General features: G+C 41.4%; 1 protein-coding gene across 3 annotated transcripts; it reads left to right on the forward strand.

The window, feature by feature from the left end:
• The first annotated feature begins 14,026 nt into the window (after positions 1-14,026).
• Positions 14,027-20,434, forward strand: LOC115686426 (uncharacterized). 3 transcript variants are annotated; one of them, XM_056307497.1, is made up of 22 exons: positions 14,027-14,443; positions 14,603-14,745; positions 15,137-15,216; positions 15,545-15,635; positions 15,758-15,804; positions 15,892-16,009; positions 16,100-16,156; positions 16,261-16,325; positions 16,427-16,510; positions 16,628-16,678; positions 16,786-16,848; positions 16,935-16,981; positions 17,080-17,149; positions 17,239-17,301; positions 18,064-18,153; positions 18,228-18,266; positions 18,384-18,611; positions 18,704-18,789; positions 19,023-19,071; positions 19,171-19,227; positions 19,305-19,404; positions 19,864-20,434. In XM_056307497.1, the coding sequence occupies exons 2-22, from the start codon at positions 14,628-14,630 to the stop codon at positions 20,049-20,051; spliced, it is 1,791 nt and encodes a 596-aa protein (XP_056163472.1). In that variant the 5' UTR covers positions 14,027-14,443; positions 14,603-14,627; the 3' UTR covers positions 20,052-20,434. The 3 variants fall into 3 exon arrangements, with proteins under 3 accessions (XP_056163472.1, XP_056163470.1, XP_056163471.1); XM_056307495.1 differs by having other exon boundaries at positions 14,031-14,443; positions 14,605-14,745; positions 19,147-19,227; XM_056307496.1 differs by having other exon boundaries at positions 14,031-14,443; positions 14,609-14,745; positions 19,147-19,227.
• Positions 20,435-20,839: the final 405 nt, after the last annotated feature.

Genomic DNA, 20,839 nt, shown 5'->3' on the forward strand with positions numbered 1-20,839 from the left:
ATTAGGTTTTGGTGGTTCGGCCTGATTGAGTAATATATGACAGGGGAGGAAAATAGCGTGCCATGTAAAACTTTGTAAGATCACGATCAACTGTTTTAAAAGTTTAAACTTTAACTTAAGACATGGATTGCCATTCAAATATTATGAGAATTCCCTAATCTAACTTTTGGAGTTTCTCGCAACCCTATTTCTTTTTCAATAAGAGTGTGCGGTTCATTATCTTATTTTCCGCCGCCTCTCCATTCGTCTTGTTGCACACTTGACTCATAGCCTAGGTTGTGCTCTAACTGAGTTTTTAGATCATCGCGCGCCTCTTCTTTTTTCATACGAGACTCACTTGATCTAAAGAGCTTATGTGTCTATCCATACATCCTAGGAGCCGGGCTCGCGCAGCGAGAGGTCTCGATTCTGGCAATTCCGGCTAATCGACACAAAAAAAGAAGAAGATAAACTAAAATATAAAGGGTCCTCGTTTACGTTTCCAATTTGACAATGTGAATTAGATCCCTCGAATGACCGACCATTCATGTAAGGTCTTTTTTAAACTAGTGCTGACAAGAGCTTCTTTAAAAATCTTGCGAAATCGACCCATGTGGGACTCTGCTGTTGTCTTGACAAGACTGCATTTGAAAATGTCGAGTCATGATAAAATACGTGGGCAGCAGCAGCGGCAGCTGCGGTAGTAAATTACAAGAACAACGCCATCGTCGACAAGCGCTGTAAAAGGCTGACAGGCCCGACGATCATCCAGAAGGAGACACGCCATGACTTCTCCCCGAGCACGGCAACTCCCCTTTTCTTCCAAAGCAACGCACGCCTGGTCGTATCGCCAATCTCAGTTCGCGCTGTTGCTGACTCTGCATCATCCCTCAAGGAAAAAAGAAAGTCGGAAAAAACCCTCAGCACTAGAGTTCCTGGGTCTCTCATGTTGTACGAAGTTTGACTGGTTCTCGTCCTTTCCGCGCAAATTCAAAACGAAAGAACAGCGAAATCAATCGGGGGGTCGCTGTCCCAGCATCGTGCTGCTGTGCTGATCATCTGATCCGAAACTCAAAGTCTCTTGGCAAGAAATTCTTCCACTAAACGGGATCATGTGGAGACACGTAATTTACAAAATTAAGTAAGTCTGTCCCGGAATTCTCTACATTAATCGCGACGTGGATCGGGGTCATCAAGTTGACTGGGATTGCATGCCTGAAAGTCTGCAGATCCCACGTCAACGTCATGGAACATGCGGATGGATCCGGCGGGCCGATTCTTGATCCCCTCCATCTTTTCCATCTGTTTTGATCATGTGCGAGGAAAAAGCTGGTAGGCTTTTTGAATTCGAAGGAGGAGAGGTGGAAATGGTCGACGGAGAACAGTGGCCCCCCCTAGTTCGTTCGAAGGAATCAAGGACGGCGGGGCCACCGGCGGCATTGTCTGCTCCCTCCTTTCCTTCACCCCCTCGACGTATGATGTATGGCACACATGCCTCCCCCTCCCCCTGTGTTTGTACAGAAACTGCAATCCTCTCGGGTCATGCCAAAGTGTGATTTCGCAGCCGATCGTGGCGAATCTATCGTTTGTCGTAACGAGAGATTGGCTTAATTCGGCGCGTGAAAGCTCTATTTTACCGTGAATTTCTTTGTATTGATAGTCATTGAGCGATACCGAATAGTGAAAGATCATTTTCATGAAAGAGTAGCGATAGCTGATTCAAGAATGTTGCACGAAATTATCTTGCAACCTAGATGCCAAATTCAAAATAAATCATAGTTTACGTTAATAATGAAGCTGTTTTCTCGATAGGCTCGGCGCGTTTTCCACCCTGTCATGGCAGGAGATACCCCGGCCACTTTGCATCGCGGATATTACCCTAGCAGAAATCACTAGGATAAGTTAGGAAACTCCACTAATTAACAAAAACAATAGATTGCCTTTTTGATTTTTATTTGAAGACACAACCACCTTTACTTTTATGAAAAGACTTCTATGAAAAGACACCTTTTTTTTTTTACCCTAGCGCCCCTTTTCCCGCACGCTTTCAAACAACTTCTTTTCTCATGTTCATTTTCTTCTGAACTTATTCTCCATTATCCAAGAGTTTAACCGCTTCTTATAATCGGAGCAAGCATTAAAGATACGTCAGTCTAAAGGAAAGGTTGAATATTGGGGTTGATTATATATTACACACAATTCATATTCCGCAATTATTATTGTAGAGATATTGATCTTTACAAATACATAATAACAATGAATGTTTGGAACTTTAAGTGTACTCAACTCTATCATATCGTTAACCGTTAAAAATCATGTAGTGATGACATGGAAAATAAATAAAAATTGGAGTATTAGATTCACCGAATAAAATGAAAATTGAGCAATTAAAATATACGGACTATAACACCATGACATATATCAAAGTTTCAATAAAACCAAATGCATTCATCACAATGAGTAAATGATTCTCTTCATTCTTACATGTGCTTAGGTTATTTTTAGAGTAATTGTTTCCTAATATATATAACTGATTGACACGATAACTAGTTGTCTATCATAAAAATAAAGTTTTCTTTTATGAAAAAGAGGGTCACTAGTTTCGTCCAAAATGAACACAGAAAAGAAAAACAAGAATAAAAAAGAACAGATCAAACAAAAAGATGAAAAAAAACAGAGAGAGGCAAGAGACAAGCTTAATTCAAGAGTGGGCACCACATTTGACCTTACTCTTAACCTTCTTTGTACCGGTAAGATTGTAATTGAAAAATTCCAATAACATGCTAAAGGGAGACCTACAAGGGATAATGTCGTCTGTTCAAAGTGTCAAGAGTGTCTCCAGCCATATTTAGGTGGAAAAATACGAGCTTTCTCGATTTACCATTTCTTAAATAAATCTTTTTACTTTTAATATTACTCTCAAATCCATCGAGTGTTAGACTATTCAATAGGTGGAAGGATCTTCACCCATCTTTTTCGGTCAATCTTTACTTTTGACATATTTACATTCTTCAAATTACACGGCTGTCACAATTTGACCTTTATCAGCACAAGACATTTCAAATCTTTTGAAAAGTACAGATATCAATACGTAGAATCATATTTAGTTTTCTTTCTCATATTTTTAAAGCTTAAAGAATATTTTAATTATTGACAAGAAATTTCTTGTGACATTTTGCCAAGAAATTGAATATACAAGTTTTTTCCCTGAAAAAAGAAACAAAGAGGCCCTAGTTCACAAGACTTTAGTGTAGGAGTAGTGCTCTACAGATGAAGATTGATCTACATAATTGGTATACTAATACTGGGTAGATTTGATATACCAAAGAGAGGCTTTGTCACCATTTCTTAAACCCATCTTCTATTCAAACTAAAGTAAAAATAGGACTCTTGCGGCATCTCAATTGAGAGAGAGGGAGAGAGAGAGAGAGTTTTGAAGGCATTTTTTTTTAAAAATAGCCAGTGAGCTTAATGTATAATGTACTAATGTAGAAGGTAAGTAGAAAATCTTTGGATTTTACAAATGAAAGAAAAAAGAAACAACTTTGATGATAATTTCATGTTTTTGGTTTGGTCAAGAGAGTCCTCAAAAATTCAAAATATTTAGTTTTGATATCTCTGGGGGCCGAATATGAATACAGAAGAGAGGATATGGACTCAATTACATTCAATAAAAAAGAAAAAGAAAAGAGAATTTCAATTGAAGTGATTGAGAGTGAGAGCATTGTTTGATGGGCACAGGAGATGGGGACAAAGGCACTGGAGATAGAAACCTAACTTTTCAATTTTGACTAAGTGGATAATTAATAATATGCCTTTAGTCAAAATAGGACATACTACATAAGATATGAATATCTTAAATGGATATTGAACTGTTGAAGTGTATATATATAATCTCATTTGCTAGTGGAGTTCATGATGAACTATACAACTCTTCCTTGACCTAACAGCAACATGGCTATACCTAGCATGGCTAATGGAGTAAAAATCCAGAAAATCAAAAGTGAAACTCTCGCAAAACAAGGAACATGTCTTTAACAACAGAAACTGGAGAAGAACAGTAGGATCACAAGTCATGGTGCGGTAGCCGGTAAGTTAGTCAAAGGAAGAAGAAGAAGAAGAAGATAATATAAGTTAAGAGACCGAGATAGACCCTGAATTGCTCGTTTTGCCGTAACCAACGGGAGGCGAGGGAGATCCAGTCGTTGGTTTTGTGTTATTTTAAGCGTCGTTTGCTTTAATGCTTTCCGACAAAGGAGCTAAAACCCCAATCACGCACTGGTTACGTAAAAACCTGTCCTAGATGGATGCTTCTGACAGTCAACCCCGCATGCATCGAGAAGTTGCCTGAACAGAAGAAAGCTGAGTCACTTCTAGAGAGATGTGTGAACGGGAACACCGGCACCACTCTCGTCCCTCCGCCTTTGGACCACCACTTTTGGCCGCTAGTTTATCAAAACCCCTCTCTCTCTCTCTCTCTCTCTCTCTCTCTCTCATCTCTTAACCTCCACCACCTGCAACTACCACCTGCAACCACCACCACCTTCCTCGTACCCGCTTTAACTGTTCCCTCATTAAATATGGCAGACGAGCATCCAAGAACCGCTCGTTGACGCGGCCTCTTTTATGCCGCGCCCGAAATGGGTCGACCCTCTTCTTCGTGAGATCTTGGGAGAATGGCAAGGCTGTCAAGAAATGGCAAAACAGTCTCTGCTTGAGCTGCAGATGCCCACTGACTTGGCGTTCCTTCCTTCCCTCCCCACAAGAATCTTTGGTGGTTAGAGACTATAAAATTAATGGCACTGGCATAGTGTTTAGTAGCTAGCTAGGCATCTGACCCCAATGGGACGGGGAAGTAAAGACAGCGACAGGAGCTCTTCGGGGGGAAGTTGGTCATGTGACAGAGGTTGACTAATCAACCAAAAGAAATCTCCGGGAATCCCCGACTTTTGGCACGATCCTGCGCCCACATGCACGGTTTCTTTGGTGCATTCAGCTGCCGCGAGGAGGAGTGCTTTCTTGATTGATTCACTAAAATAATAATACTGTCTTTCGACTTCTGAACGAGTTAGCTCTCCAGCACTGCTGCGGATGTTTATGTTTTATAAACGGAACGGCGAAAAGGGGGGGAAGATTTGGGAATAGGATTAAAAACGTCGATGAAAGTGGGGCGCAATCCCCATGTTGTAAGGATCTCCTGTTGGAAAAAGAAGCGCTGATCAACATCATGAAAAAGAACCAGACAAGTCAACCCTAAGAAATTGCATGCGCAACCACCGGGGGAAGAAGTGGGGGGCTCATCTTCAAGTTGCGGAAGTCATTCATAAGCCATGCTAGATGGCGAGAAAGCATTTGCTTCTTTTTGGACAGAAAGTTTGTGTACGTCCACTTCAGTTTGCGGAGTCGCGAGCGTTGATAGCGGACTATAAAGATTCAATGTTACGATGCTGCGGAAATCTTTGAAAGGAATCGTGTGTCTCGACGATGAAGCAAATTGGGTCGAAGGTGGTTATTTCCTCTACAGCATGAGGTTAAGTGGGTCTGGAAAAGCTTTAGAAAAAATGAAGTTGGGGTTTATTAACGAGAAATGATTAAATGGCGGTCCTTAATTTATTGTGAAAATAATAGAATGTTCTAGACTATAAAAAAAATAACAAATAATTATATAAATTGTTATGGTGCTCACTCCTTTAATAATTTATAACATACTGTTACCCTCATAGTAACCTGAAAATTATTATGCTAGCAAAACACTTTTATTAATATGAGATGAGGCATGGTACAATAGGACCTATCACGAAGTGGTTTGTTCTCTTAGAAGTCTACAGTTCATCGATGGAAACCGGTATCTCCACTTCAGATCTGAAAAACCCCACGTCGCTCGCTGACTTTTTGTCAATCGAAACGGAAGCCCGTGATTTCGATCGCCGGCGAATCGATATATGATCTCAAGAAGATTCACACGCATGGCGTTACGTTGATACAAGCATGCGAGGTATTCAAACGATTTTTTGGGAACTCACGGGTGGGGGGGGGGGGGGGAGATGCGTATAAGAATTGGGTTAAATATTGAATGTGAGAAGCGATGGACAATACGAAGGTAGGTACGTACGTAGATAAGAGGGGGGGGGGGGGAGCGCGTATGAGGCGAGGGAATTGTCGGCAGGGGGGGGCAGGGGAGGAGGTTGGAACATTCAACCGTCGGGGGTGTGTGGTGGGGGATGGGGGCCCACAGTAACGAACGAGGGGGCACGTGGGGAGTAACGTGGCAAACTGTCGAAAACCGACAAATAACTGTGGATCTCGTCGCTTCTGTTTGCCTCGAGACAACCACCACCCCCCCCCCTTCCCTCCCTCCCTCTCTCTCTCTCTCAACTGCCTTCTCGTCCTAGATTTGATCCCCATGTCCCCCCCCCCCCCCCCTCCACATTTTTTTTTTCCTCATAACATAAAATATTATGGCCATCATTTTCTTGATTTTACTTTGTGTCGTGTCTGACGGAGAAAATTTGCCCTTAAGCCCCGTTTGTTTCGTGAAAACGAACGAACGCTTGTATCGCTTGAAATAATTAATCAGTAGAGAATGTTTTTGTTATCAACAATAATTTATGTCCGAACATTTGCATTGACAAACTTACAAGTACAGTCGGCTTTTAAATTGCTCAATTTTGAATGATATATTTCGTATGGATAAGTACACTGAAAGTCATAAGACTTATTGCGAAAGTGTCATTGAGTCATAAAACTCGTTAAAATTGGTGCAATCGAGTCATTCCGTTAACTCCGTCCAACTTGGCTGACAGAAAATGCTGGCGTGGCGTTTTTTGATATTTTCTCTCTCCTATGTAGCGTTAAGGTAAACCAAAGCACTAAAACGATGTCATTTCGATCAATTTCTCAAATTTTTAACTTAAAATTTAGTTAAATTTGATTAAAAAAATAAGAAAAGGAAAACTTTTTAAAAAAGAAAAAAAAAATACAGGCGAGAGGGCTTGGGCCGACCCACTCGCCCGTGATTATCACCCCATTACAGGTGGGGCTTCTGTCGATAGAGTAGTCGGCGTCTCGGCGAGGGCTAGTAGGTCATAATTGAGAGAGGGTTGCGACCCTCTCCCAAATATGAGCGAGGGTCACTGGCGACCCGGCTAGCCGTCGCCGATGCCCCCACCAATGATGGGGCGGTGGCCACAGGCAAATGGCCCATCCTACTTTCGCTAATAGTTTTTTTTTTCTCTTTTTTGTGTTTTTTCTTGTTTACTTTCAGCCTATTTTTAATGTTTTTTTTTTGGAAAATTTTTTGGATCGTTTTAACCAAATTTAATTAAGATTTAGTGTAAAATTTGGACTAGGATCAAAACAACATTGTTTTAGTGCTTTAGGTAACCCCATCGCCGCGTAGTATGCCATATAATAAGAGAGCAAAAATAATAAAGAAAGCCATGTCAACAATTTCCGTTAGTTAAATTGGATGGAGTTAACGGAATGGCTTGATCACACCAATTTGTCCAGGTTTAGGACTTTCAATTTGTCAAATTTTTAGGACTCAATCGCACTTTCGCGATAAATTTTATGACTTCCACTGTACTCATCCCTATTTTTAAAAAATCGAAATACAATATTCCCAAACATCATTGAAATCAATCTTATTTTTATAGCGGTCCCGAGCGCAATGCGCAGGTTGCCGCGTAGCATCAATGTAAATCTCACACCCTTTACACCAATTATCATCATCCATGTAGTCATATACTTATTGTACATTAGCTCTTGGTTAATCTTTGCTTCCCAACCGCCAGTCACGGACTGACCTAAGAGATTCCAAGGCACAACTTCATGGGCACCACAAAACAAAAAGGATGAAATGGAGACGGGGAGAAAATCGATACGCCGTGCGACATCCCCAACATCGGTCACGGGTCACTTCACTCGAGCCTCTCGGCCGACCGCATCGCCGGAGGAGCGCCGTCCTTTCTTTAACACGAAATGTTGTCTTTCTTTCTTCATATTTTATGGAGGTTTGAAGGGGGAAGAAAGACACTGATGGAGGAAAAGGTTAGGTTAATCCGGCCGCAGTTGTAATGATATAATAAGCAGACTCGCGTTGCAGCCGTGTATTTACAATGTTTTTCTTAGTGAGCCTTGTCAGCACAACGAGGGACTTGATGTCGGCTGGCTGCCGCCTTTGACAACGATTCAATTGAAATTTATATTGCCAAACTCCTTATATCAATAGTTTTTTCGAAGAAAATATTGAGCGTGTGTTTTTGTTCTACCCACCTCGCCTTTAAACCTTATTCGTGCATACGCTAGATAATTCGTTCATTTCGATTAGACCCACAACCATGAATGCAAGTTAGGGTTTCGGTTTTGAGAGATTTTGTGAGACCACTGCTAACTCTTCTATAAGCTTAAATTGTTAGATGAATGCGTGGTTTAATATTTAATTATTCTAATATTTCCCCTCACGCTTAGTCCGGTTTTTTTACTTAGTACTAAGCGTGGACATATTTAATTGGGGAGGCAAATAATGCTTGGAAAGATTTGAACTTATAACCTCTAGCTCTGATACCATATGAGATTTTGTGAAACCACTACCAACCGTTTTAAAAGTTTTTCCCGAATTAGCCCTTTCGGTGCTTGAGTTACACATCGGAGGAAGGTATGACAAATTCTCAATGACAAACATGGCATAATCATCACTATCCGAGGCATCATTAGCAATTGCGTCATTATCATCAATACACTAAGCTCTAATTCTCTTACCCTTCTCGGTCTTCAGCTCAAGGAAATCCTTTCTAAAATGCCCCATCTTGCCACAATTTCCAAAAGACAATGTCACTAATCCTAGATTGACTACTCTTTTCAAGTTCACACTACTTTTGTTAATGTGGGCACTAGTTCTTCCTATACCTTCGTCTACTAAAACAACAAACACATGTTTGCCAAATTCTTCTACGGATGTCCTTACTCATAATCAAATTATGAATCTTATCAAACGTTAGGTTCACACTGGTCTTGTTAACGTGGGCACTAGTTCTTCCTCTACCTTCATCTATTAAAGCAGCAAATATATGTTTACCAAATTTTCTTCTACGGATGTCCTTACTCAGAATCAAATCGAGAATCTCATCAAACGTCTTAACCTAGAGAAATTACTTACAATAGTAACAACGGTATTTCAACAATTACGCAATTATGATGAAAGAATCAAAACATATACCTCATAATCAAAGACAATCTCAACTGAATTCAATTGACCAACGACCACATTATATACATTGATAAGTGCAAAAACCGACTCACTCATCTTTAAGTGAAGCAGACGTTGCATCAAGTGAACCTTGTTGATTGTAGAGGGTGTTTCGTACATGTTCAAGAGGGCATTCATCAACCCATAATGGTATTCTCTTTCACAATGTTAAATGTGATATTACGAGCCAACATCAACCGAATAAAACCCATGCTTGTCTATCCAATAAATGACAATCAGCTTCCTTCACCGATTCCGACTTTCTCCCACATAAGGGTAAGTACAGATTTTTTGATATAGGTAATCCTCAATTAATTTACATCTTCTAGAACCAAAATACATCCTATTAAATATGCTGAGTTGCGCTTTTCCTTCTTCCGTTGCCATTGATTTGCTTTAACTTAACCGAATCTAACTATCATACCAAATGTTGCAGGAAACAAGTGATCAAAATAAATAAATAATAAACAGAACAAGAAAATAAATCGAATACCAGATTTATATGGTTTGGTTGGCGAGACTTACTCGATGAGGAGAGTAGCACGCGATTCGACTATAAATCAAGTAATATAATAGAAATTATAACCACAATCGAGTCATTTAAAACACTCTTAACGTTTCTCAGCACTCAATTATATCCAAAATAAGACACACATACGAAATGATCTCTCAATCCCACCTAAGAATTCTCAAATTTTACTAGAAGATTAAGTGGCTTCAACATTTTTGAATTGCTTCAGGGTATAATATACAAAGAAGCACCCTCTCCGATACTCCTCATGAAGAAGAAATTTTACACACATGAACACACAAAAGAAAATTAGATTCCAAAACACGAAACATACTCAAATTAGAAAATCAACTTAGATTAGGTTTTCTTCACGGGCTCAAGCTTGAGAGTTATGTTCAACAGAAGAAATAGGAAGCGGGTGCGGAGATGGAGACACACCCTGAGTCCATTCGAGACATGCCGCAACATAACTATTCAAGGAGGTTCACCAGAGAAGGGAAAAATAAGAAGGAAAACCCTCCAAACCAATCTATCTCATCGTCTGAAAATCAGAAGGCACGATATTCTACATTTTCTGGGCGTTGAAGAAATTTGCTCGAGTCCAATCAAGACGTGCCAATGCGTTTCAGCAAAAGCACTAGGCTGCTGGTGCTTTTTCGTTTGTCGCCTACAGACCAGGTCTAAATTCTCCAACTTGGGGAAGTGACATGATGATCCCACCCACCAACCCGCCACCGGTTAAATTATCTACGTGTGTCTTTAGACTTCGAAACCGAAGGCCATCAAGCGTCGTGGGGATCAGCTGCTTGCGTGGCGCCACGTGCATGGAGCCAACCTTTTCGATTCAGATAAGCGGGATGGAGAGAGAGAGAGAGAGAGAGAGAGAGAGAGAGAGAGAGAGACCGTCATCATCGTCCTCTTTGAAGACGTGCTCCCTGCCGCGCTGACGATTAAAACATGGAACCTGCCTCCTCGAAAAGCCTTCCTTACACATCATTCAGTTTCGATAAACACAGTGATTATATGCTCCCTCGTGTTTTTGTAAGCTTCACAAAGTCCCCACTTTCTCTTTCATGCATCACGTTGCACAGGTGTATCCACGCGCGCGCGCGCATTTTCTTTTTCTTTCTTTGCTTCCGGCCAGCACACCCACACACCATTATTTTTTGGTTCCAATATGATGATGGATATAGTCTCTATGTAAGTTGAAACCTACACGGCTTACTTCTTGGCAAGTATCATTAACCGCAAGGAATGTGATGTTAGGATTAGTCGCACAAACACAACGGAAATAGAGAGTAAATGCGAGGAAGAGAAATCGAGACGCAAAATTTTATCCCGGTTCACCTTTTTAAACTAGAGCTACGTATGGCAGATGATTCTATTATATTTAGCACCTCCAAGCTCTCTGTTAAATTTCTCAATCACCAAAGAAAGAGATTATATAATTAGTAGTTATTCATGGGTCAAAACCTAAATACCAATAAAATACATGCCTAAATTGTAAAAGTCCTCTGGCGTCATGTGAGTAGTGACTCCCGTTGGGGCTGCCCCCCAGACCCCCACCCGCTCACCGAAGGGCGGGACTCTATGCTTTCCTGTCAATGAGGAGTATGAACCAAATCCTAACACTTGCTTCTACAAATGTTGTCTGTTTACTATCATTACAATGTCGTGGCCCAAGCGCATGCATGGCTAAGTTCTCGTGGTGTAACGAGCGTATTAGTTCATGTTTCTCTAGAGAGAGAGAGAGAGACCTAGCTAATGCATAATGGTGGATTGAGAAATGATAGTTTTGTCGTCCATGGATTTGGTTACGGTGGATTAATTGGAAGATGCTAATAAGTACCAACGTTTGCGTTTGCGATGAGAGAGAAGGATATGCTGGGTCGCTTTTGATTTTCGGTTTTTTGATGGCCCGGGGAGCGCATGAGTGGTGTTCACGAATGGGGAGGCCAATCGATGGTTGCTCCACCACCTTTGCCCTTTTGCGTGGCCAAAGGAAAATGATCATTGTACTGGCCATGGGAGAGAGGATAGCGAGCATCAATTATCGACGATCTCTTGTGGGGGCTCTCCCGTCCTTCTTCCGGAGCTTTAACCCTCTTGTTGTCACCATCATCATCATCATCTCGCACAGCCCCGCGACCGGACCCGCCTTTTTCCAAACTGCACGTATCACCTACGTACTCAACAAGCATACTCATCGACACAACAACAACCTTCTGCCGCACTGCTCCTGCATATCGGCACAAGGGAAACCTCGGTCCGGACCTCCTCGGCCACGTCGCCGCCGCAGTACATTCTCGACCGGTTACATCCTAGCGTGCCCATGCATGCAAACGTTAAAAACACGGGAGATAAAAACACATGGATGGATGGAATGGAAGATGATGTTACTAGACGTGGAGGGGGGGTCAAAAGGTCGGCAGGATCGGACGACTTGACCTCGTCGACTTGAACGGTTGGTGGAGGAGAGAATAGAGAGAGAGAGAGAGAGAGAGAGAGAGAGAGAGAGAGAGAGAGAGAGAGAGAGAGCAAAGGAAAAAGAAGGGTGGGAGGGGGACGGACAGTGTGAAAAGAGAAGCACCTTTTTTGAAAACGTTGGATTACCGGGGGTGTGTGTGTGTGGGGAGGAGGATGATTCGGACGTTGTTGGGTGGTCGTTATTTTCGTTTCCTTGACATAAAAGGATTCTCCTCGGCCGACCCTTTAGCGGTTGGTTCCTCCCCCTTCTTTTCACCCCCATCTTGAAAACAATAGGATTATCCCCTTTTCCTCTCCCCTCCCCCCCCGTCCACTTTTCTTTTCTTCTCTCTATCTCTTTTTTCTATAATTTAAGGGGGGGTGGGGGAGGAGGAGGAGAATTTTTATCTCTATCTTTATCCGGAAACGCGATGTCGTTTTCTCACGAGCTTTGACCACATTTTCCATGTCCTCTTTCTTTGTTTTCTCACCCCTCCCGCCCTCTCTTTTTCCCCTTACTGGGCGCTTTCGGAAAGTGCGAAGTCATGATGAAACATTATCTTCGATCTTTGGATTTTATCGTTTACGAATATCCCTTCCTTCCTCGTGAGACAACACGCCCTCTCTCTCTCTCTCTCTCTCTCTCTCTCTCTCTCTCTCTCTCTCTCGTTCTTGGCGCACTCCCGTTCTTGGGAGATTTCTTTGATGTGCCCCCATTTTCTTGAATTTTCTTGAATTTTGGGAGATTTCTTTTTGATATGCCGATTTTTTTGAATTTTGGGATTTCAAATTCCCCAGCAAACTAAAGGGGAGATTAACAAATTCTATGTCCCAGACTTCGGGTAAGAATAATCAAGAGACATGCATGCACAAAAATAAATTCTAGAATGCTTACGTTTTTCTCCTCCATCGTTCCTTTTGGGTCAAACCCGTAGACGCATCTCTCGATTTAATATCGTTTGGAATATGGAAAAGTAAAGCATGTTATCGTAGAAACTTACGGTCAGCCATCTGACGTTCTTCTTTTAAAAGAGGTGATAAACGTCATAAAGTTACCAGGAGTACAGACCAATAGTCGTTTGGTCCTTCTAAGGGTGGGTCACTACCGTGCTGGATGGAGGCTGAGAGGAACTTGGTGAATAAGGTCCACATCACGGACTTTCAGAGACAAACCTTTTTGTGCACCGAAACAAACAAATGGACTACTGTTCATTCACAGTACGTGGTGCATCTGGTTTGCCCATGAAAACATTTGTATATTTCAAGTGGAACATTTCTTTCTCCATTTTCTTTTTTTCGCCGTAGATTTTCAAACGTTCGATCGCAGGATATTCGGACGACGGCAAAGTTTTGATTTTTATAATTTCAGTAATGCGTCCATCGATCCCAAATCTTACAACTCAAATCGAACATTCTATAGCGCCATTTAGCGTGCGCGAGACTCTTATGAATAATGTAAGGGAGTCTGATGCTCTTCGGCGTGAGAAGAGGTTTAGGTGAATTGTGTAATATGTATTGGAAAGGCCATTTCCTTTCTTTGAAGGAATGGGAAAAGAGCAAAAAAAGAAGAGGAGAGAGAGAGAGAGAGAGAGAGAGAGAGAGAGAGAGAGAGAGAGAGGGAGTGAGGTCATTGGAGCTGATGCTCGCCCGGTAGAGTCACCGGGCCTGCAGTTGGTAAACGACGAGACGATCCCCGCAGGCTAAGAAGTGGGCATAGGTTTAATCACATCATAAATATAATACGATATCTCAAATTCATCCATTTAAGAGAGAGAGAAAAAAAGAAAAAACAACCCACAAAAGATAAAAACTTTGGTTTGATTGTAAAATGGACTTTGGCGAAGATCTTTTGGATTAGGGATGACGGAAGCCATGTTGTATATAAAAAGCCGCCGAGGCCAGAGGCAGAGAAGCTCATCCGCAACCAGAAAGAACCAAGGCTGATACATCCCTTTCCATCTCTCTGCTTTCCCTCCTCCACCACCTCCTCCTCCTCCTCAGACACATAGTAGAAGAAAGCTTTGATATTCTTGATATTTGATGTGATTTGATCTCTACCCTTTTGCACACTCCTTGCTGTTTCCGAGCTTGACCCTGCTTTTTCTCCTCCTACTCCTTCCTAACGTCGTCGGTCCACTGTGAGAAAAATCCAGAGACAGAGACGGGGACGGAGAGATTGGTGGGGAAAGTCTTTCCGGGTATCAAGCTCGCTGCTTTTGTCTCCGGAACTGAATTAGAAGGTTTCCTTCCGCACACCCGTTGTTCATTTTTGTGACCTCTCCCTCTCCTCCCATTATATGGTTTGTTGGGTGACAGTTTGAAGAGGAGAGATGTAAATAAGAAAAGGGGGTGTCCTGTTTTTTGGCCTCGCCTCTCTGACGTTTGTGTTGCTGGTGTAGAGACAGAGAGAGAGAGAAAGAAGAGATGAAGTACGTGCTGGTCACTGGAGGAGTGGTGAGCGGTCTCGGAAAAGGAGTGACCGCCAGTAGTATTGGCGTGCTTCTCAAGGCCTGTGGACTTCGCGTCACTTCCATTAAGATTGGTAACAACATCCATCCTTCTCTTGCAGATGCTTCGAAACTTGTCTAGCTAGTTGAGTTTGCGTTAGATCTCCTAGTCATTTGCTTTCTGAACGTCCAAGGTCGAGCATTTGCATTCATTTGTGAATGACCCAGAGTATCTGCTTTAACAATTTTCCTGAGCCTCTTTCTTTTTCCATTCATGCTTCCTCAAAGGAGGATCATTCTTCTCGAAAACTCCAGAAAGATATGGGTTTTAGAATTCGGAGGTGGTCCATGATGTGCTTCTCGAATGGCACCTCCTATAATGAAATATTTGGCTTAGAGAGAGTGATGAATCCATCGAATCACCTCTTCTTCTTGTTTGTGACACTGGCATCACTGCTGCAGCTGATTAGTGCCTCTTTGATGCAGATCCATACCTCAATACTGATGCTGGGACTATGTCCCCTTTCGAACATGGGGAAGTTTTTGTCTTAGATGATGGTGGTGAGGTAGGAATGAATATCTTCAGCAATCTACTATCAAAAAGAGATCAGACTATAATTCATAACTGGTCTAGTGGGAAGTACCTTTTTCTCCTGATTCATAGAATTGGGAGTCTCCAATTACATGTTTTCCATTTGGAGGGGAAAAAAAACATAAAAAAAAGGAAATCCACAAATTTTCTGTGACTTTCAAATGATCTCCCAACAGCACAGAGAAAGGAAAAAACTACAGACCAGGAATTTATAAATCCCTACTAAAAAAAATAAACAGGGTTGATTCAGGTTGGTCATTGCTGACATGATTCTCTGCCTTTATCTGTTTTGGTTTACAAAGGTGGACCTGGACCTTGGAAACTATGAGAGGTTTCTGAATATCAAGTTGACCCGCGACAATAATATCACCACCGGGAAAATTTACCAGGCAAGTGCATACAAATGCTAATATTCCTGCTACTTTGCATTTTCTGTTGGAACTTCTCGCAATCAATTACCCATTATGACGCCCAGTAACTCAGAACTTGTTTTTCCCTTGATGCACGGCAGGCAGTCATTGACAGAGAGAGAAGGGGGGATTATCTGGGGAAGACTGTTCAGGTTGTTCAGCGCTGTTTTCCTTTCATAGGTGCGTGCTGCTTCTATTTCTTACACTTGTTTTTTTTTTTTTTTTTTTTCGAAATGTAGGTTGTGCCTCATATTACAGATGCCATTCAAGAGTGGATTGAGCGTGTGGCACTGATACCCGTTGACGGAAAGGAAGGTCCAGCTGATGTATGTGTCATTGAATTGGGTGGAACCATAGGTCAGTAGCAGTTACATTCACCAGACCAGCATTGGCATTCTTTTTATTAGTTAAAGAAAAGTTGACATCGCATTGGACTATCAAATGCAGGAGATATTGAATCTATGCCATTTATCGAGGCTCTAGGACAATTTTCATATCGTGTCGGTAAGGACATTTTCTGGGGCTACATTTTTCTTTTTCTTTTTTTGGCTTTTCTTGGATCCTGGATTTTATGTTGATGGAATGGTTGGTTGATTCTCCTCATTTAGGTGTTGGAAACTTTTGCCTGATTCACGTCAGTCTTGTGCCAGTTTTAAATGTTGTTGGTGAACCGGTAATGTCTCAAGAAACTCCCTCTTTGTTGTTCGTTCTTTCTTGGAAAAAGAACACTACATGGTCTGGCAGCCTTATATGAGCTTTTGATTCGTTATTCAGAAAACAAAGCCAACCCAGCATAGTGTGAGAGGACTAAGAGGCCTAGGGTTGACACCAAACATCTTAGCTTGTCGCAGTACGATGGTCTCTCTCTCTCTCTCTCTCTCTATATATATATATATATATGTGTGTGTGTGTGTGTGTGTGTGTGTGTGTGTGTGTGTGCTGGATCCACTTGACAAGCATGTATGTCATATGCAGGCACTTGATGAGAATATAAAGGCCAAACTCTCACAATTTTGCCATGTTCCGGTATGAAATACTCCTCAAATATCTGGGGGTGATTCTCTCTTTGTAAATTAGCTAAGTTTGCTGATGTGTTTTCTTCAGGTACTAACCACTTCATTTTTGTTTTCCAGGTTGAAAACATCATCACTATTCACGATGTTTCAAATATCTGGCACATCCCTTTACTTCTAAAAGTATGTGTTTTACCTTTTTGTCATAACATTAAGTTATTAAAGATACTAGTTACAACAAAAATAATGTGTTTTTATATATGAATTAGGATCAGAAGGCTCACGAGGCAATTTTGAAAGTGCTGAACCTTCTAAGGTTTGTCCTGGTCCTATCCCCCATTGTCAATTTTCCATGTTAATCTAATTACGTATTAACCCTGTTCCAGTGTAAAATTATAACCTCTTTTTATGCAGTGTGGCTCAGGAACCTGTTTTAAAAGAGTGGAGTTCTAGAGCTGAACTTTGTGACAAGTTACAAGAGCCTGTGGGTTATAAGCGATTTTACTATGTTCAATCTCCTTTTATTGTATAACTTAACAACATTCTTATCCTATCACATAAACTAATCTACAGGTCAGAATTGCAATGGTTGGGAAATACACGGGCCACTCCGATTCATATCTTTCTGTTATTAAGGTGCGTCAGTTCTTCCTGATGCTTCGTTTTAAGTTGCTAGGATCTCACTGCTGCTGTTTTACTTCTAAAATAGTTATGTATGAGCTTTTTGTTTATGCTATTGATTTATTTGCATTTCTGGCTGACTTCAAGTCTATATTCCATGACCTCATGAGCTTCCCACGAGCCATCTAGAATTGAGGAGACTTTCATCTATCAATTATATTGGACAGCATAACATAATTTTGTATGTGTTTTGATTTTATTGGTCAATAGTTGGCCATTGACATTAATTTTTACACGAGGTCCAACAACATTCTTGTTGCTTAACAGCCTGGTTAATCTTACCTGTCTAAGTTTGAGATCTTAGAACATGTACTACCGTTTTTGGTTTCTAACAGGCAACGAGAGGTGCATAATTTTTTATTTTTAACTAAAAATCAAGCTCAGCGTATCGCGATTCGTACCTTTTGTCAGCACTACTTGTTTTTCCAAGTGATAAGATTCTTTCAAGGTCTTCTTTGACTTGTACAATGTGAATGTGGCATTCAGAAAAATGACCTTGCTCTCGTGCAATAATATGTGCTTAAGATGAATTGACAAACCGGTTTACTTTTCTTCTTCTTCTTCTTCTACTTGTTGTGCATAAACCTCGTTTTGCTTTCATTCATGTGATTTTTTTGCTTAAGAGAGAAGGTTTAAACATCTACTTGCTGTTCTATTCTATAGTTCATTTGAGAACCAAATGTCCCTTTGCCTTTAGTAATAATGTGGCTTTTGCAGGCCCTCTTGCATGCTTCCGTTGCTCGCCATAAAAAACTTGTTGTGGACTGGGTTCCAGCTTGCGACCTTGAAAGCGCAACAGCTAAAGAGGTTACTCTTAGTTCTCGTCTTTCTTTTGGGGCATTATCATTTCTCTTGTTAACAGTTGAATGGCTCTAATGCAGAACCCAGAAGCTTACAAGGCTGCGTGGAAAAAATTAAAGGTTGGTTTCTCCTAGGCTTTGATGGTCCTGGAATGTCAATCTACAATTGCATTCTGTTCTCTGCTCCCCTCTTTTGTTTTGGCCTCTTCTGACTTGTCACTGTAATTTTTTTTTCAGGGTGCAAATGGTGTTCTAGTTCCTGGAGGTTTTGGTGACAGAGGAGTGCAAGGGAAGATTCTTGCTGCAAATTATGCCCGAGAAAAAAGAGTCCCTTACCTTGGGATTTGTCTGGGAATGCAGATTGCTGTTATTGAATTTGCACGATCTATTCTTGGTTTGCAGGATGCTAATAGTACAGAATTTGATCCTAATACCAGGAATCCCTGTGTGATATTCATGCCTGAGGTTATACAATTGTGCTATTCGGTTGAAATTTAAACTTTGGATTACTTCCTTTTCTTGTCAGTATGGATCCTTACGATGTAACATGCTTACAGGGCTCTAAAACCCACATGGGAGGAACCATGCGTCTTGGATCTAGGAAGACATATTTTCAGGCATTGGACTGTGTATCTGCGAAACTGTATGTGTCAACAGTAGAAGTAACATTCTTCTTAGATATAACCTGTTAGATGAAAGGCTATATGCTGGGAGGGCGCATGCTTCTGCATGATTTTGCTGTGGAGTGTTAAGAGTACATTCCAAGAAATGTCTATAAATGTCCATGAGCATGTGAGAGAGGTTGGGGTAGTGAGGGGGAGTCAATTCGGTGGTTGCTCTGATAATTGGCTAAAGTATGTGCTGTATCCTTTGTAGTTATGGGAATCAAAGATACATCGAAGAGAGGCATCGTCATAGATATGAGGTGGGTCACTAGGAAATATCTACTTTCCCTCCTTCAAAAGCTTTTTGGCAAAGAGTGACTTTGATTCTCCTGCAGGTAAATCCTGACATGGTTGCACAGCTTGAAAGTGCTGGCCTTTCTTTCCCTGGCAAGGATGAAACCGGTCGGCGGATGGAGGTAATTGCTGTTGCAGAATAAATCAGCCGTGTTCAAATTTCTTTACCATTGCTGACTCAACAATTATTTGGTGACAGATTGTTGAACTTCCCACCCCCACCCATCCATATTTTGTTGGAGTTCAATTTCATCCTGAATTCAAATCAAGGCCTGGAAAGCCTTCACCTTTATTTTTGGGTATTTCTCTTCCTATAATAAAATGAGCACTTGATTTTCTTTCATTGCCGTTTTTGTTGCGTGAATCTTTTGTTGAATTGAAGTGAAACATACTATCCTAATCCCTATCTTAGAAATTTCTTTGTTCCTCTCGATATAGTGTGTTATAGACTATCTTATATACCTGCAAAAAAAGAGTTTCATAATGAAACTAGTTACCCGGGCCTTTCTTATCATAATTGCAAAGGGAGCTGAGTACCTTACCTTCTCTGAAAATTAGGGTTTTCTAGTTGGCGAAGATTGTCGATAACAATTAGGGGTGAGATTACCTGAATATTCAAAATAAGAAAGGCTCTTGTTGGCTCAAATTCTGAAGAGTAGAGAAGTGGAAGAGAACACAAATTTATGTTCCGGGTTTGTGCTTGTGCATCACTGAAGTTGATGAAATGTGCAAATAATACTCTGTTTTGTCAAATATAGGGTTTGTGGCAGCATCGTGTAGAGAGTTGGATGTAGTTCTACAACGCTGCGGTGGCCAGGAAAAGGTCTCACCTACCTATCACATCAACGGTCACTTGACAAGTAAAGTCTTCCAGAATGGCAAGGCTAGTAATGGCTTGTTGAATGGCGTTTACAATATTTGTAACGGCGTGTCACCCACGGCATGATCTTTTCCTTCTGGTGTGTTTTGGTGAACTAGATTGACAATTTTCGACTAGATGGTAGAGGGGTCTGTACAGATTTTGGAGCACGAGCAGGCATTAACGGCTTCCTGAAGATTCCCAACAGAGAACAGAGCCTGACCCGGTCTTTTTAACGGGGGGGACTTGTTCATCATTATTGTATGTCTGTATTGAGGTGATTTGTCGAGAGTAGTCTTTTGAGTAATACCCTTGGCGCTCATACTTAACTATGTAGTTGCTTTCTCGAGCAACATGATCGTGTCGTGGATTTGTCAAGTTTGATCTAAATTGTTCACATATTTGATATGTTGTACTAGTATGACAGTTTGAGGAAGAAACAAGTACTCGGTGCGAGATTTACAGAAGAACCAGTTATACGATGTAAGACTGCATAAATGCCATGAGAAAGTAAGCTGCTGTAATTTCAGAATAAATTGGTCCAGAAACGAATTTAATGCATCTGGGTAGAAGGCTAATGCCGCTCAACCATTACTTCTCTTTGATTAGCCATATTCCAGTTGCCTAGGGGTGAGCGCGGTTCCAGGTAGAACCGGAACCGGAGAACTGGATCCGGTGGGTCCGGTTCGGTTCCAGGTTCCATGGACAGAGGGTCCGGTTCTCGGTTCCCCATTTTTAGGACCTGGCTGTTCCGGTTCCGGTTCCCGGTTCCTATAGGAACCGGAACTTGGAACTGGAACCGGATCGGAACCGGGAACCGGAACCGGAACCAAGAACCGGGATCAAGAACCGGATCCCTAAAAATTAAAACATAA

The sequence above is a fragment of the Syzygium oleosum genome, unplaced genomic scaffold, assembly GCF_021117445.2.
Source record: "Syzygium oleosum isolate NSW1041296 unplaced genomic scaffold, Sole_v2.1 Sole_v2.54, whole genome shotgun sequence".
NCBI lineage: Eukaryota > Viridiplantae > Streptophyta > Magnoliopsida > Myrtales > Myrtaceae > Syzygium > Syzygium oleosum.

What these genes read in the sequence shown, in the direction of transcription:
- LOC115686426 (XM_056307495.1), top strand. Translation starts at nt 14,628, where the DNA reads ATGAAGTACGTGCTGGTCACTGGAGGAGTGGTGAGCGGTCTCGGAAAA. An exon ending in AAAGTGCTGAACCTTCTAAG is followed by an intron (nt 16,982 to 17,079) that starts GTTTGTCCTGGT and finishes CTTTTTATGCAG; the next exon opens with TGTGGCTCAGGAACCTGTTT. An exon ending in AAACCGGTCGGCGGATGGAG is followed by an intron (nt 19,228 to 19,304) that starts GTAATTGCTGTT and finishes ATTTGGTGACAG; the next exon opens with ATTGTTGAACTTCCCACCCC.